The 13,633-nt window shown below is 40.7% G+C and overlaps 1 protein-coding gene across 3 annotated transcripts in view; it reads left to right on the top strand.

The window, feature by feature from the left end:
• The first annotated feature begins 2,425 nt into the window (after window positions 1-2,425).
• The window catches only part of rnf31 (ring finger protein 31), a 75,060-nt gene continuing 63,852 nt past the window's right edge, over window positions 2,426-13,633 (top strand). For 2 of the 3 annotated variants that reach the window (XM_015957568.2, XM_015957567.2), the window contains exons 1-3: window positions 2,426-2,670; window positions 9,673-9,871; window positions 13,023-13,169. In XM_015957568.2, the coding sequence (XP_015813054.1) occupies window positions 9,674-9,871; window positions 13,023-13,169 (345 nt within the window). In that variant the 5' untranslated portion in view covers window positions 2,426-2,670; window position 9,673. The remainder of the gene's footprint in view (window positions 2,671-9,672; window positions 9,872-13,022; window positions 13,170-13,633) is intronic. The other variant, XM_054747215.2, reaches the window with a different exon arrangement.

Below are 13,633 nucleotides of genomic sequence, written 5' to 3'. Positions count from 1 at the left end.
TAGAGACAAAAAAGGCTCAAAATCAAAATGGCAACTAAAACAAAGGTAACAAACAAATGTAGGGTTTGGTAAATTGAGTGCTTTAAGAGCTCAATATATATATTACCTTTACTTATGACCAATAAGCTGTGATACTCTATATAGAATATCAACCTGCTTGTTCTTTACTGCATTTTTCAGAAGATTCTAGGATTCTTTATTTATTAAGAGATTGTACACACTTCGTTTTGATTCAGGAAAGAGTCAGGTTTATATCAGCTTGTTCTGCAGGAACTCTTCGCTGTATCAGCTTCGCAGGTGCAAAAATATTTTGACAACGTGTCAAAAGCTTTGATGGTTAAAGAGGGTTTTGCTTCAGATGGCCGGTCTGAAGCTTTCTCTAGAACTGATGAATCACCAGAGCGATCCGGTTTTAATGTTCTCATGTTATGATTTGTGTAGCCAACCAGAGGTTGACAAATTGAGGAATGGTTACCAAGACAACCTCAGAAACACGCCTTCCTTGATACCGGATGCTCTGATCTGGGGTAAAGGGCTATCTATGTCTCATGGGTTTAACTTTACTTTACTTTGTCCTTGTGTGAGTGCAAATGGTGATGGCCTCGTCATGTCAACATGCTGAAACATATATCAATCTTTCAATGTAATCATAACGTAAAATTAATTTCAAACTTCTGTCATTGAGCACAGATTAATGAAACATTTAATTATAATATAATTATTATAAGTAGCAATAAACAAAGGTTTATTTAATGATTATCTAGCGTATAAGTTTTAGAAGTTCATGTTTAATTTAGGAAATCATTCTTTGATTTAGCAACTGATCCGAGCTGAAAAGGAGTGGAAAATCGTCTCTGATGCTGAATCCATGATACAAATACATTTTGTTCTGGGAATAACTTACAAATTATTTTGGAAAATATGGATTGTGAGATCACTAAACTTAAGAAGTGGTTTATGGGCAATAAATTATTTATAAATTGGAACAAAATGAAATTCATGATTTTTGGTAACAGGAAGACAGATGATTCTGTTACATTGTCCATGGATGGTACTTCAGTTGAAAAAGTGAATGAAGTAAGATTTTTAGGGGTCATCTTGGATCATAAACTTAATTGGAAACCCCACATAAAATATATAGTACAAAAACTGTCTAAAAGTATTGGACTTTTAAATAAAGTAAAAAGTATTTTTGGAGTCATCAACACTTCATATATTATATTATTCATTAATTGTTCCATACTTATACTTATTGTATAGAGGTTTGGGGCAACACATATAAAACAAACACTAATCCTTTGTTTTTATTACAAAAGAAAGCCACGAGAAATATATATAAAGTAGATGCTAGAGAACACACCAATAGAACTTTTGTTGAATCAAAAATTATGAAATTCAGGGATTTGGTTAATTTGAAAACTACTAATTATGTTCAGGGCCAAAAAGAGGTTACTGCCAGTAAAGTTACAGAAGTTTTATGTTTTTGATTTCAAATGATGGAAAAAATAGAAGGAAGCTGAGTTTAAAAGAGTTTTTGCACGAACAACATTAAAGCAAATGTGTATGGAGTAAAATTGTGGAATAATCTGGATCATGACCTGAAAAAATGTTTAACTACTGATCAATTTAAGAGACTATATAAAGAAAAAATCATAGAATCCTATGATTGATAAGTAAATAATGAATGAGTATGTAGATAAGTTTTATTGTGATTTTGTTTACAAACATAAGGAAGTTCTATACTTGGTTTGTGTATAAGGCCATTCTGTAAATTATATTGTATGAAGTAGAAAGGGGTAGGTCATACAAGACTTTTTCTTCCTCCCCCTTTTTTATTCACTTAGGAGACTGTTGATGATTGTATTTTGCATGAATGATGAATGAAACTGCTGAGTGAGAAAATAAATTTACAATTAACAATTAAATCCAGGAAGTGGAGAAAACTTGAATAACCCTAACCCTAACCAAAAATATCAAAAACATGAAATAAGGGAAATGAAGTCAGTTGTCTTAGCCATGGTGTTTATCAGGTCAATGTAAACCTACCGTTGGATAAATGTTGCCCTCTTGTGCCTTTTTGGTGTTACTGCACTTAAAATATTGACATTTTTCTAAGAAAAGGAAACATCAGTAACAAAACCAGTTTTGATCTAATTAAAAATACACACATGCACCTAACATCTTCATCCCTCTGTTAAAAAAACATTTTTATTATCACCTTGTTTACTGAAAATCCAGTTTAAATGATAAACCCTTCAGCAGTGAGCCCTTTATCTTCCATTGATAGGGCAAATTTAAACGAGTTCACACAGCCACCCGTCAGCGGCACACACTCGCCCTGTGCATGAAGAGCAGAGACAGAGAGAGAAGGTGGGTATAATCTAGATTTAGTTTTTATTTGGTTATTTTGCTGATTCCTCCGAGTGACGTCAGCGTGACGCCTCACTCCATGTTTTGCTGCCACACATCTCGAGACGTCGTACCGGAATGAGAGCTAGAATGCAGCGACGGTAGACCAAGCAGTTTAGCGTCATTTACGGTAGATTTTATCGAACGTGACGGGATCCGCAGAGTGCTCAACGCAGTTTAGCTGCGGGAAAGGACAGACGGGAAACAAAAGCTGATTTCTGCTGATTTATCAGGCCTGCTTCAGCCGGATCCAGAGTCCAGGTGAGCCTCAGCCTTCGCAGGGGCGGTCCCAACATTTTAATGTGATGGAGCCAAAACAGGAGAGATGCTCTAATCATCAATTAATTCCTGAATCTGATTCACATTTGTGATATGCAGTGCAAAAAGTGCCTGAGGAAATACATTAATAGCTGAATCAATTTGAACATGTCATTGATAAAATAAAATCTGTAACAAATCGTAAGTAAATAATGTTAATTTTATAAAATGTGCCACAAATAAAACACACATTTATAGAAATCATTTACAAATTTTGTTCTTTCTGTATATAATTCATGATCTTTGCTGCTTTTTCTTAATAATTTCTCGAAGTCAGTGGGCGGGGCTAAGGCTGATGACTGTCATGGGAGACATAAATCCTGACCCAAGTCTGTGGTAAAATAGAAAGGTCTTTTTTTTGGGGGGGTACTTGAAAGTTGTGCTTCTTTACTTTGTCAAGCAGGGTATGTAGAGATTTGTTACCCCATCAAAAATAGGTTTCCCACCAGCCTCTCTTTGTTTTTTGTACTAGTGTTTTTGAAAACGGAGATTGTTTTCCATTGCTGTCGGAATCACCGCCACTTCCTACTGACCAGTTTTCATCAGCTTCCCCCTCTTCACTTGAAGCAGCGTCATTTCTATGCTTGTTTCACTGAGAATGTTCTTCTAAACGCCGTTGTAGCAGCTATTTTACACAGCATTTGAACAGAGTCAGCGAGCACAAGCTGGAAAGTTGGTTTCTTAGCAACGGTGATGCCGTCTGTCATCCGCGAGGAAACTTTATCATGTAAACAATAGAGCCGTCAGACTGACGACTTGTGGGAGACAAAGACAGAAACAACCAGATTAAGAAGATGTGATAATTTCATATAAATATCCATCCATCCATGGTCTGAACCCGCTTAGTCCACGTAGGGTCGCGGGGTGGGGTGGGGGGGGGCTGGTATCTGTCTCCAGCAGTCAATGGGCAATCAGGCGGGGTTCACCTTGGACAGAGAGCCAGTCCATCGCAGGGCAACACAGAGACACACAGGACAAACAATCATGCACACACACATTCACACCTAAGAACAATTTAGACAGACCAATCAACCTAACAGTCATGTTTTTGGACTGTGGATGGAAGCCGGAGTACCCGGAGAGAACCCTCGCATGCACAGGGAGAACATGCAAACTCCATGCAGAAAGATCCCAGGCCGGGAAGCGAACCCAGGACCTTCTTGCTGCAAGGCAACAGCTGCACAGCCCCAATTTCATATAAATATGAAATATCAATCTGAACTATCATAGGTTGAAATATAACGTGCTGGTGGGGCTGCTGGCTGGGTAACGAAAGAGGATTAAGGTAAACTGGCCGAAGCTGGAGGCTTCCGGGCTTCTCTGGTCCACTGTGGTCAAAGATCCGCAAGGGGGTTTGCTAAAATTTGGTACCGTGTCTTTATCAGGGGCAGCCCTGAGATCAGAGATCTGCAAATCTGCCGCTCCAGCCTCCCACAGGCAGCCCAGCAAGATGGCTTCCCGGCTTATCCTGTCTCCCGGCCAGGAACAGCTGCTAGACGCAGGCTGCTTCCGTCAACCAGGGCAGCCTAAAGAAAATTACAACAAACCCTTTCCTTAAAAATACAATTGGCATTTGGTTCAAAGCACATCAGCGCATCGGTGACACACCCTCGATTTCTCAATTCTCTCCTGTCTGGGGCAACACTCATTTTGCCCCGGGCAGGGCAGATGGTGGTTTTAAAATCTGGGCTGTAACTCCAAAATTCCACTACCTCCGCTCCGCTCCGGCACGAACTCCGCAGCAAAATCGGTCCCGTTGTAGTCAATCAGAGCTGTTCCACTACTGCGGCCGTGCGGCGCAGTGCGCCATCCGCCGTTCCGCCATCCGGCAAAAATAGGATTGATTCTATTTTTGCCGGACGTCGGAGCACCTCCGCAGTCAATGGACAGAAATCACAACTGCCCAACAGGAAAGGGAGCAAGCACAACTTCCGTTATTTCACAATAAATCGATAAACAAAAAGCGTTTTTTGTTTCATATGCACAGGTTTAACAACTTTTAACAACTATCAATGGCGGCTGAACTTTAAATGCACAAAAGTAAGCCATAAATACAGTTTCCACTATCAAAGTAGTCACACTTTGTTGATCCAAACACTGCTGATCTCTCAACACAAATGATGGGCAGATTAAACAGTTCATTTCGATGCTTCTCCCACACAACGGATGTTTGGATCTAACTTCTGCGTTTATTGCTCTGACTGTATCGCAAGATCTCGAAAATTCCGTGCATGCCTGTTTGCGCACCTCAGGTCTCCGCACCGGAGCGGAGCCATTGTAGAGCGAGTACCAGTAAAAATTGAGTTCGGAAGCGAGCGGAGCGGAGGTAGTGGAATTTTGGGGTTAGAGGAGTGCAAAGAGTGGGGAATTTATATAACCAAGGCAACTTATTACCATTTACTGATCTATGTTTAAAATACTCACTTCCCAAAACACATTTTTTTAAATACCTTCAATTAAAACACTTTATTTCTTCAAACCACACTTAAATAGAAAATTAGGGATGTGTATTGGTGAAATTCTGGCAATACGATGCGTATTACGATATATTGCGATACATTCAGTCAGATGATATTGGCGATTTTTAGACTAAATTTATTATAGGAAAATTCAATAAACAGTCTAAACTGATACTTAACATGTTTAACCTTAACAGAGGGATTTACATTTCAATGTTAGAAACAAAAGCCATTACACACTGCTGCCAACTAGTGGTTGGCATTTGAATTGCACCACGAGAAAAGAAAATACACAAGTGTTTCCATGTAAATTCTTCCAAAAATTAGATACACGACTTTTGAATATCGATACATTTTCGCAAGAAAAAATATCACGATATATTGCGATATCGATATTTTCGATACACAGCTTTTGAATATCGATATAATATTGCTGGGGAAAATATCGCGATATATTGCCATAATCAACATTTTCTTACATCCCTATAGAAAATGAGCCACCTTCATCATGTCTGGAAAACATTGTGCATAAACATTTACGTGGTAGATGGCAAATCTCCATATTGTACGCAGCGTTACTGTCACATGACAAAGAATCCAGCAATGATAAACTGTCAGCATGGAGATCGGATATCCCAGATAATATTGAAGAGTCTGAGTGGATCACAGCTTGCTTAAGAGCTCAGACACAGACTATTAACACAAGGAATAAGCTATTGCAATACAAGTGGCTAATGAGGACATATATCACACCGGAAATGCTGAATCGGTGGTCCCCTGACATTCCAGACACGTGTGAAGTGTATGATTGAGAAAGGTACTTAGTTTCATTGTATGTGGGAGTGCCCTAAACTAATGTCCTTTTGGACCACCATTATATGTACTCTATCAAGAATTGTAGGTATTCAGGTTCCTTGTCAAGCAAAACTTTGTGTTTTGGGGATATACCTGGAGAATTTTTCCACCACCTCTAAACTAAAGACTTTGATTGTCTTTGGCCTCCTGCAGGCCAGAAGGACAATTGCCATTGCTTGGAAAAACACAGAGATATCCTCTATACAAACATGGATTGAAGAGATGGCAAACTGTGTTACACTGGAAAGACTCACTTATATAGTGAGAGGCAAAGCACGAAAATTTGAAGAAATGTGGGCGTCCCTGATTGATTTTCTTAAACAATAGGATAGACTGCTGGTTTGTTCAGCCTTTGTGTGGCTTGTATTATTATTTATTTAATTTTTGTATTTATTTATTTTTGGGGTGGTCACTTTATGTGACAGATGTCCTTATAATGTTATGTTCTATAATTTGAAAATAAAAAACACATAGGGGGAGAAAAAAACAGGGCAACCTAAGCCATGCGGTCACATTGCTGGTTCCCTGTGGAGCTCTGAAGGAGTCCACTGAAACACTTCAGCTCTTTTTGTTGATGCTGCTTCATTTTTGAGTTGCTCAATCACATTTTTCTAGCTAAAAATGCCCAAAAACCTCCTTTAGCTTCAGGTTATAGCTCCAGGTTTGGTCAGGTAGTTCAGAGCTAACTCTGTTGGCGCCATCGACATATAAATATTGGACAATAGGTTTCCATAGGCCAGGAGCGGCATTAGGCCCGGCTACTTGAGCTGAAGCCCCGGATCTAAAACGTGGAAGTAACATGCAGTACCAAAGTCCAACAGAGAGGGAGCAGCTGGCAGTAGTTTGTATACAGCCTGCCTGAGCCTCCACCACTGAAGAAGAAGCCCTTCAGCAGCCGGCTTCTTCTACACTCTCTGCCTGAAAAGCATGAGTGAAGATGGACATAAGGACGTTTTTTAGACCAAAAGTACAACGACAGAACCCCAGCTCTGATGAGACTGGTGGTGACTCAGGTTTGTGAGTCTTATTTGAAAATATTTGTTGTGCTGCTGGTTTGCCTAAAGTTAGCTTATCAGGTAAAGTTGTTGGAGAAAGAAAGGGAATATTTACTATCATCTCACACTAAACACTAACAGGAACAATATTCTGCCCTGAAAATGCTTAATATGTAGCTTCAGATTAAAAATTATGTGGTACAAGACAAATATATATGATGTTGACTAGTGCGTGTCACTTGTGTGTGTGCGCGCGTGCGCGTGTATGTGCGCGCACATTTGTGTGTGTGTTAAGCCCCGGATCTTCTTCAGTCCTAAATCCGCCCCTGCCATAGGCTCCAATAACACATTTTTGAAGATAAATGGGAGGTGGCCACCACCGCCATTTTGACCGTGTCACAGGTTCTGTCAAGCCCAGACAATTCCACAAAAGGGAAGAGAGGTGGAGCTGAGGGTGGGGCTGTAAGGCTGGGATCAACTGACGACACCCGGTCGAACTAGCTACAAGCTAACCTGAAGCTAACCCAAAGCTAACGCAGAGGTGGGAGCTAAGCTAACGGAGGTAGCAACCTAGCTGCAATCGGAGTTAACTGTGCACAACACCAGAGCTTCTGAGTCAAAGATACGCCGGGCTGACCGCTGGGTAAAACCGGGTGGAACACAGAGGTCTCCCGAGAGCTTCACAAGCCAGCAGCCGCACAGCAGACAAGTGCCGCTGCAATCTGCGATTTGCGCAGAGCTGCCGCTGGGGAGAACCGGGTGGAAAGGTTTCCATCCCAGAGCTCCACAAGCCGACAGCCCGCACAGCAGTCAGAAGCCGCGATCAGACAGAGATGCGCCGAGCTGCGGGGAGGCGAGAACGGGTGGAAAACATCGGTCTCCCGAGAGCTCCACAAGCCGATAGTCGGAACCCAGCTCCACCAACATGTTATATTTCAACCCATTTTCTAAAGTGCAGCATTATGTTAAATACACTGGGGTTTACCCTATTACATTTAAATTTCATGGTTAAACAGTACATGTTAAAATCTAAGCTCAGCTCGGCAGTGACCTAAAATACATAAATATAATTTTACTTACCGAAAAAAATGAAGTGGAGACTCCTTGGACGCTCTATTAGTGCAATTAATGCCACAGCAAGTCGTTTTGTCCAACAATTGCACAAATAATATCTAAAACAGAATACACAAACACAGAGACTCAAAATCCCGGAACAGTTTCCAGGCCAGACCGAGGCTCTACTGAGGCCTTTCCACGGAGCTAGCTCTGTGGTCAAGTGGGTCTGATGCTCATTAATTATACAGAATTTTAGGCTTTTAATACACTTAAACAGAAGAGTGAGAAAAAATTCACCCCCCTCAGAGTTGTCATGAGTGTAAACTAGATGATTTAAACCAAAAACATGTTTTGGTACCAGGCTGTAAACATGTTTATTTCTGCTGTGAAATTGGTATTTTTAACATGGGAGTCAATGAGGATTTGCTCGCTTCTGACACCAGCCCCTAGTGGATGAGAGTGGAACTGTAATTTTTGGTACCTCCGGGATTGCTTCAATTTTTGAGCCGCATTGTGGGGGCCTGGTTGGCGCTAAGCTCCGTGTAGCTTTGGGTTAGCTTTCAGCTAATTTCCTGCTGATCACTGCGGAGGAGGAGCGGAGCTTGAGCTCACGTATTTGGCCCCGGTCGCCTGGCTCCGATTGCTGCGGTCTGAGGCTGCGCTTGTATTTTATCAATGATTTGATAGCTCCTAGCTCTGTGTTTGCTTCGGCGTTAGCTCAGTTGGCTCATAGCTACATTGGGTCAGAGTTTATGGGTGTCAATCATTTGCTCCCACAACCCCATTTTGTTGTTTGGACATGATGAGACGTGTGGCACAGCCAAGATGGCGATTGTGGGAACCGCCCACTTGGTTTCATAATAGACTTTTAGAAACCACAGGGGGGGGGGGGGTGTCCAGTATTTATGTATGTCTATGTGACCATCCTGCTTCCATTGAAATCTGGCAATAATATTGTCTTTAGGAAAATCTTGAAAAGCACGAGCTGAAGATTTTCTATTGACAATTTGCACATAAATGATTTTAATGATACATAAGACATCGTCACTGATTGGCTACCTGCGGCAATGCCTTATTGTGGGAATTTTGAAAAAAATATTTCAGCCGCTGGAAGCATTAAGGATGCTCTTTGGCTTGTTCCAACATGAGATAAGCTTATTTATTAATATTTAAAAAATATTTTATGATGTTTTATTTTTTGTTTTTGGTGTTCAATGATGATTGCTAGTAAATATATGATTATCACAGCATTCCTACATCCAATAATACTTCATTATTCACTACTCTTAATTCTATAAACTAATTGACTTCAGTTATGCTACAGACACGGGAACCAAACTACCACCTACAACAACTGACAAAGCGCTGTGGGTTTCAGCTGCTTTTATTTTAAAATATACACAGCAAATGAACCAGTCCTATGACCTACATAATCTCATTTGTCACTGTATTCACATGGTTTTGTGAACTGTAGCAAGCTTTTCCTGCTCTCTTCTTTCATGCTGGGCACATACCTCATAGTATCAAATTCAAAGATCCCGTCATTAGCCCAAGTACCTGTTTTGTGTGTGTGTTCGTAGAATGGCATCCCTCTCAGAGCAGTTGCAGGAAGTGCGGGATCAGGCTGAAGTGTGTCTGTACTCTGGGGGCAGAGTGGTGGATGTGCGTGCTGGGGTAATGGCGATGGCTAACCTGCCGTTACCGCCCTGCTCCAAATATCGTCACATTGCAGCTGAGACCATGGTCATAGAGAACAGCTCTGGGAGCAACAGGAAGGAGGTGAGAACAAAGAACCTCGTTTCACTTTAAAAGGCCAAAAAACATCAATACAACACAACACAAGGTGACTAAATCCAGTCATTTAGTTGTAACTAGAGATGTCAAGTTCCGATATTGATATCGGATATCAGCCCACAAAACACTGTATTGGATTGTATCGGACTGCATCAAAAATCTCCGATATTAGCAGTAGGCTACGTTCCGCTTTAAATTCCATTCCAGCAATTCCCTCCAGCAGCGCCCAGATCCAGCATGCAAAGTCCACGTGATCAGAACAGTGTGTGCTAGCAGAGTAGCAAGGAGCGATGTCAGCCATGTGGCTGTATTTTTTGTTAAAGTCCGAAAAATACAGTTTGGCTCAGTGCAACACTTGTCATGCATCAGTTTCCCGTGGTGGAACAGAACTGGGGAAGATTAATACGTCCAACCTCATCGTGCATTTGAAGCAGGATCACAAAACATTGCTTGAGGATTTTCTCAGTGTGTGAAATTTAAACTTTAGACTCTCAACTTGTAGCGGTTGGTCAATGAACAATATCGTCTTTTTTTCCTTATGTCCCTAACCTCAGCTGTTTACATTTATGCAACCAAAGGTTAATAAAAATTGGTCAGTTTTTTATTCTTACTGTTCCTGGCTTTTGTTTTCTGTTTGAGTAAAATCACTTGATCAAGCCTTTTCTACATTCCACATTATGAAATAGGTAAAAGTATGTGTAGAGAGATGATTGTTGTATGTATTTTGGTGCTTTTAAAGCTTAATATACTACTCTACACTTTGACCAATGTGATGTGATATTCCATATAAATATGGAAATCCAGTCTGATTGGTCTTTAATGTTTAACCAGAAGATTTAGAAATCTTTGTTTATTCATGAATTGTAGAACACTCTGTATTGATTCAAGAAGAGAGTCAGGTTTATAAAAAGTAAGAATTTATTTTCCAAACAATTTAAAACATGACAAGTTAACTAATATTTACTGTGATGATGGATCTAGGTGGATGGAACGTGATGTTTGGTGACTATATGAGGTTATCAGAACTTTCGTATCTAGAAGAACTGAGTTCTGGGTGTCAGAAGAATTGGTTTGCATTAAACCATGAAGTTGGCTCTTGTCAAAAAGGCATCAGACGCAATCTGTCATGTCTATGTACCCCAAGTGGAGTCTCTCTTTTGGATCTGAGATGTCGAGGGTCGGGTGACCCCAAGGTACCGAAGTCCGTAGGAAAACTGCAGTACGATCAGGTCAGTCCAGAGTCATCTCCAGGTCACGACAGGTTGGAACTAGTTTGTGTCTAGAAGGACTCTTAGGGAGTCAGAACACTATCAGCTTTGTTCTGCAGGAACCGTTTGCTGTGTCAGCGGTTGGCAGCTTTTAGCAGGGTTTTGACAGCTTGTCAAAAATGCTCTGGGTTAAAGAGGTTTCGCTTCGGACGGCCGTTCCGTAGCCTTCTCTAAAACTGAGTCATCGTCTCGTGAGCTGTTTTAATATTCTCATATTATGAATTCTTGTCCAATCGGAACGTGCCATGTTAAGGGATATTACCAAGAAAACCTCAGAACATCACGCCTTCTTTCAGATACCAGATGCCCTGATTAGGGGTAAAGAAATATCTATGTGTCATGAGTTTAACTTAACCTTAGTTGACCTTGTCATATCAAACATTACTGATTACCATATATATAAATCATTCAATGTAATCATTCATTTCATTTCAAACTTTCAGTAGTTCAAGCACAGATTAATCTAATATTATTGATCATTTCATATAACATTTGTTCTTTCCATTGCACAATTGATTAACGCATATGAGCTGAAAATAGTCACTCTTATAACAGTCCAGTCTGGCCTAGATAACCAGGCAGGCTTGGCACAGAAGGACCTTGAGCAGGGAACAGTTTGTTGACAGTATGTTATCATGTGTTCCGAGCTGCAGAGAGGCCCGGACTCCAGCTGATGGAATGGCAGGATCCGGCAGATTAAATGCCACAAATGTAGTCTCCTGTCTCCATATCACCAAACACTGGAGGGGTCAAACTGTACATGAAAAGTTGACCATTTCTGGACATTACATATGTATTATTTGCGCTGATAACATATCGGATTGACATTGGTAAATACTGAAGGCTGCAATATCGGTATCGCATCGGAAGTGAAAAAAGTTGTATCGGGACATCCCTAGTTGTAACAGTACACTTATACATAGCAAATGGTCATGGTGCAGATTTCAGTGTGGAGGTAATCAGATGAGTCAGAGGTCAGCCACAGGAAGTCATAGAACACAGAACACACTTGTTTCTAATACAAGCTCCAAACAGAAAAGGAAATTCAAATTTTAACAATCGATGATCACAATCCGATCCAATTCAATCTGTTCCAGTTCGATATTGATATCGGTCAGTGCTATTAAAGTGATTTTCTGAGCTGTTACATTAATTGTATGCCCACAGTTCAATGATGCAACACTGGGTGAGTTACAGTTCACCGGCGGAAACTGTATTAACCCTTTCAGACCTAAACCTTAAAGTGGCCACCTAGATTTGTCCTTCCAATTTTAGCTGTAAAAAGGGCAAATTAAAAAATATTTTTGAACTTATGAATCAATTCAATACGATTCTTGGAATTTTTATAGGAATTAATTCAGAATAGTCTTTTTCGGTTTTAACAAAGCAGCGCTATTTGAGACGCCATATTCCTTAAATACCCCCAAATACCTAGAGAGACATAGTTGTAAACCCTCCAAGTCAAAGATGCACACAAAGACTGGTTGGTGAACTCCTATTCATCCTAAATTAGCTTTGCAATATTTCAAGATGGATTTTAGACAGTTTCACCACCCAGATGAAAAGCATACTAGTCGTCTTCAATCCGAGGTCTTACTATGTGTGATTTTGTCCTCCAGCACCCTGGTAAAGACCTTTAAAAGTGAAGCAATTAGGAGACGTTTTGGCCCCGGTGTAGACCCAACTTTAGGGAGCACACATGGCTCATATTCCATACATTTAATGTTGAAATATTTGGTAATGAAAGGGCAAAGGGGTGGCTTGTACAGACAAGTATTTAAATCAGTATTCAACAGGACCAAACTAATAGCTTAAGTTTCATGTTGTTTTTCCACTAAAATAATCCAACTTGTGTTCCTCCTACACAGACTCTAGCTTCTCTCCAGAGTTTTTCTACAGCACTGAATATCCTGGAAAAGTATGGCTGTAATCTGACCAATCTCAACAGGCCAAAGTACTGGAGAACAGTGAAACACAACAATCCTGTGTTTAAGGCAACTGTGGACTCCATTCAGGTAACTAAAGGACAAATGACCTGCACTTATTTAGTGGCTTTCTGAGTCAGAGCACTCCAAAACACTTTACACTGCAGTGAATCATTCACACACACACACACACACACACACACACACACACACACACACACACACACACACACACACACACACACACACACACACACACACACACACACACACACACACACTGATGGTGATGAGCTACATGTAGCCACAGCTGCACTGGGGCACACCAACAGGAGTGAGGCTGTCAAACACCGGTCCCTCCGACCACCATCAGCAGCCAAGGAGGGCCACAGAGCAGAACCTTCTCTTCACACCAGATGATCCTGTTCTCTTGTCCTAGTAGGGCTGGGCGATATGGCCTAAAATCAATGTCATTATATATTGAGGATTTCACCTCTATAACGATAAATGGACGATAATTACAAGTATGCGCAAAAACAAAAGTTGTCCACTAG

Source organism: Nothobranchius furzeri, chromosome 11 (genome assembly GCF_043380555.1).
Source record: "Nothobranchius furzeri strain GRZ-AD chromosome 11, NfurGRZ-RIMD1, whole genome shotgun sequence".
Taxonomy (NCBI): Eukaryota; Metazoa; Chordata; class Actinopteri; order Cyprinodontiformes; family Nothobranchiidae; genus Nothobranchius; species Nothobranchius furzeri.
The sequence above is the reverse complement of the archived record's forward strand: the minus strand, read 5'-3'. Positions and strand labels throughout refer to the sequence as shown.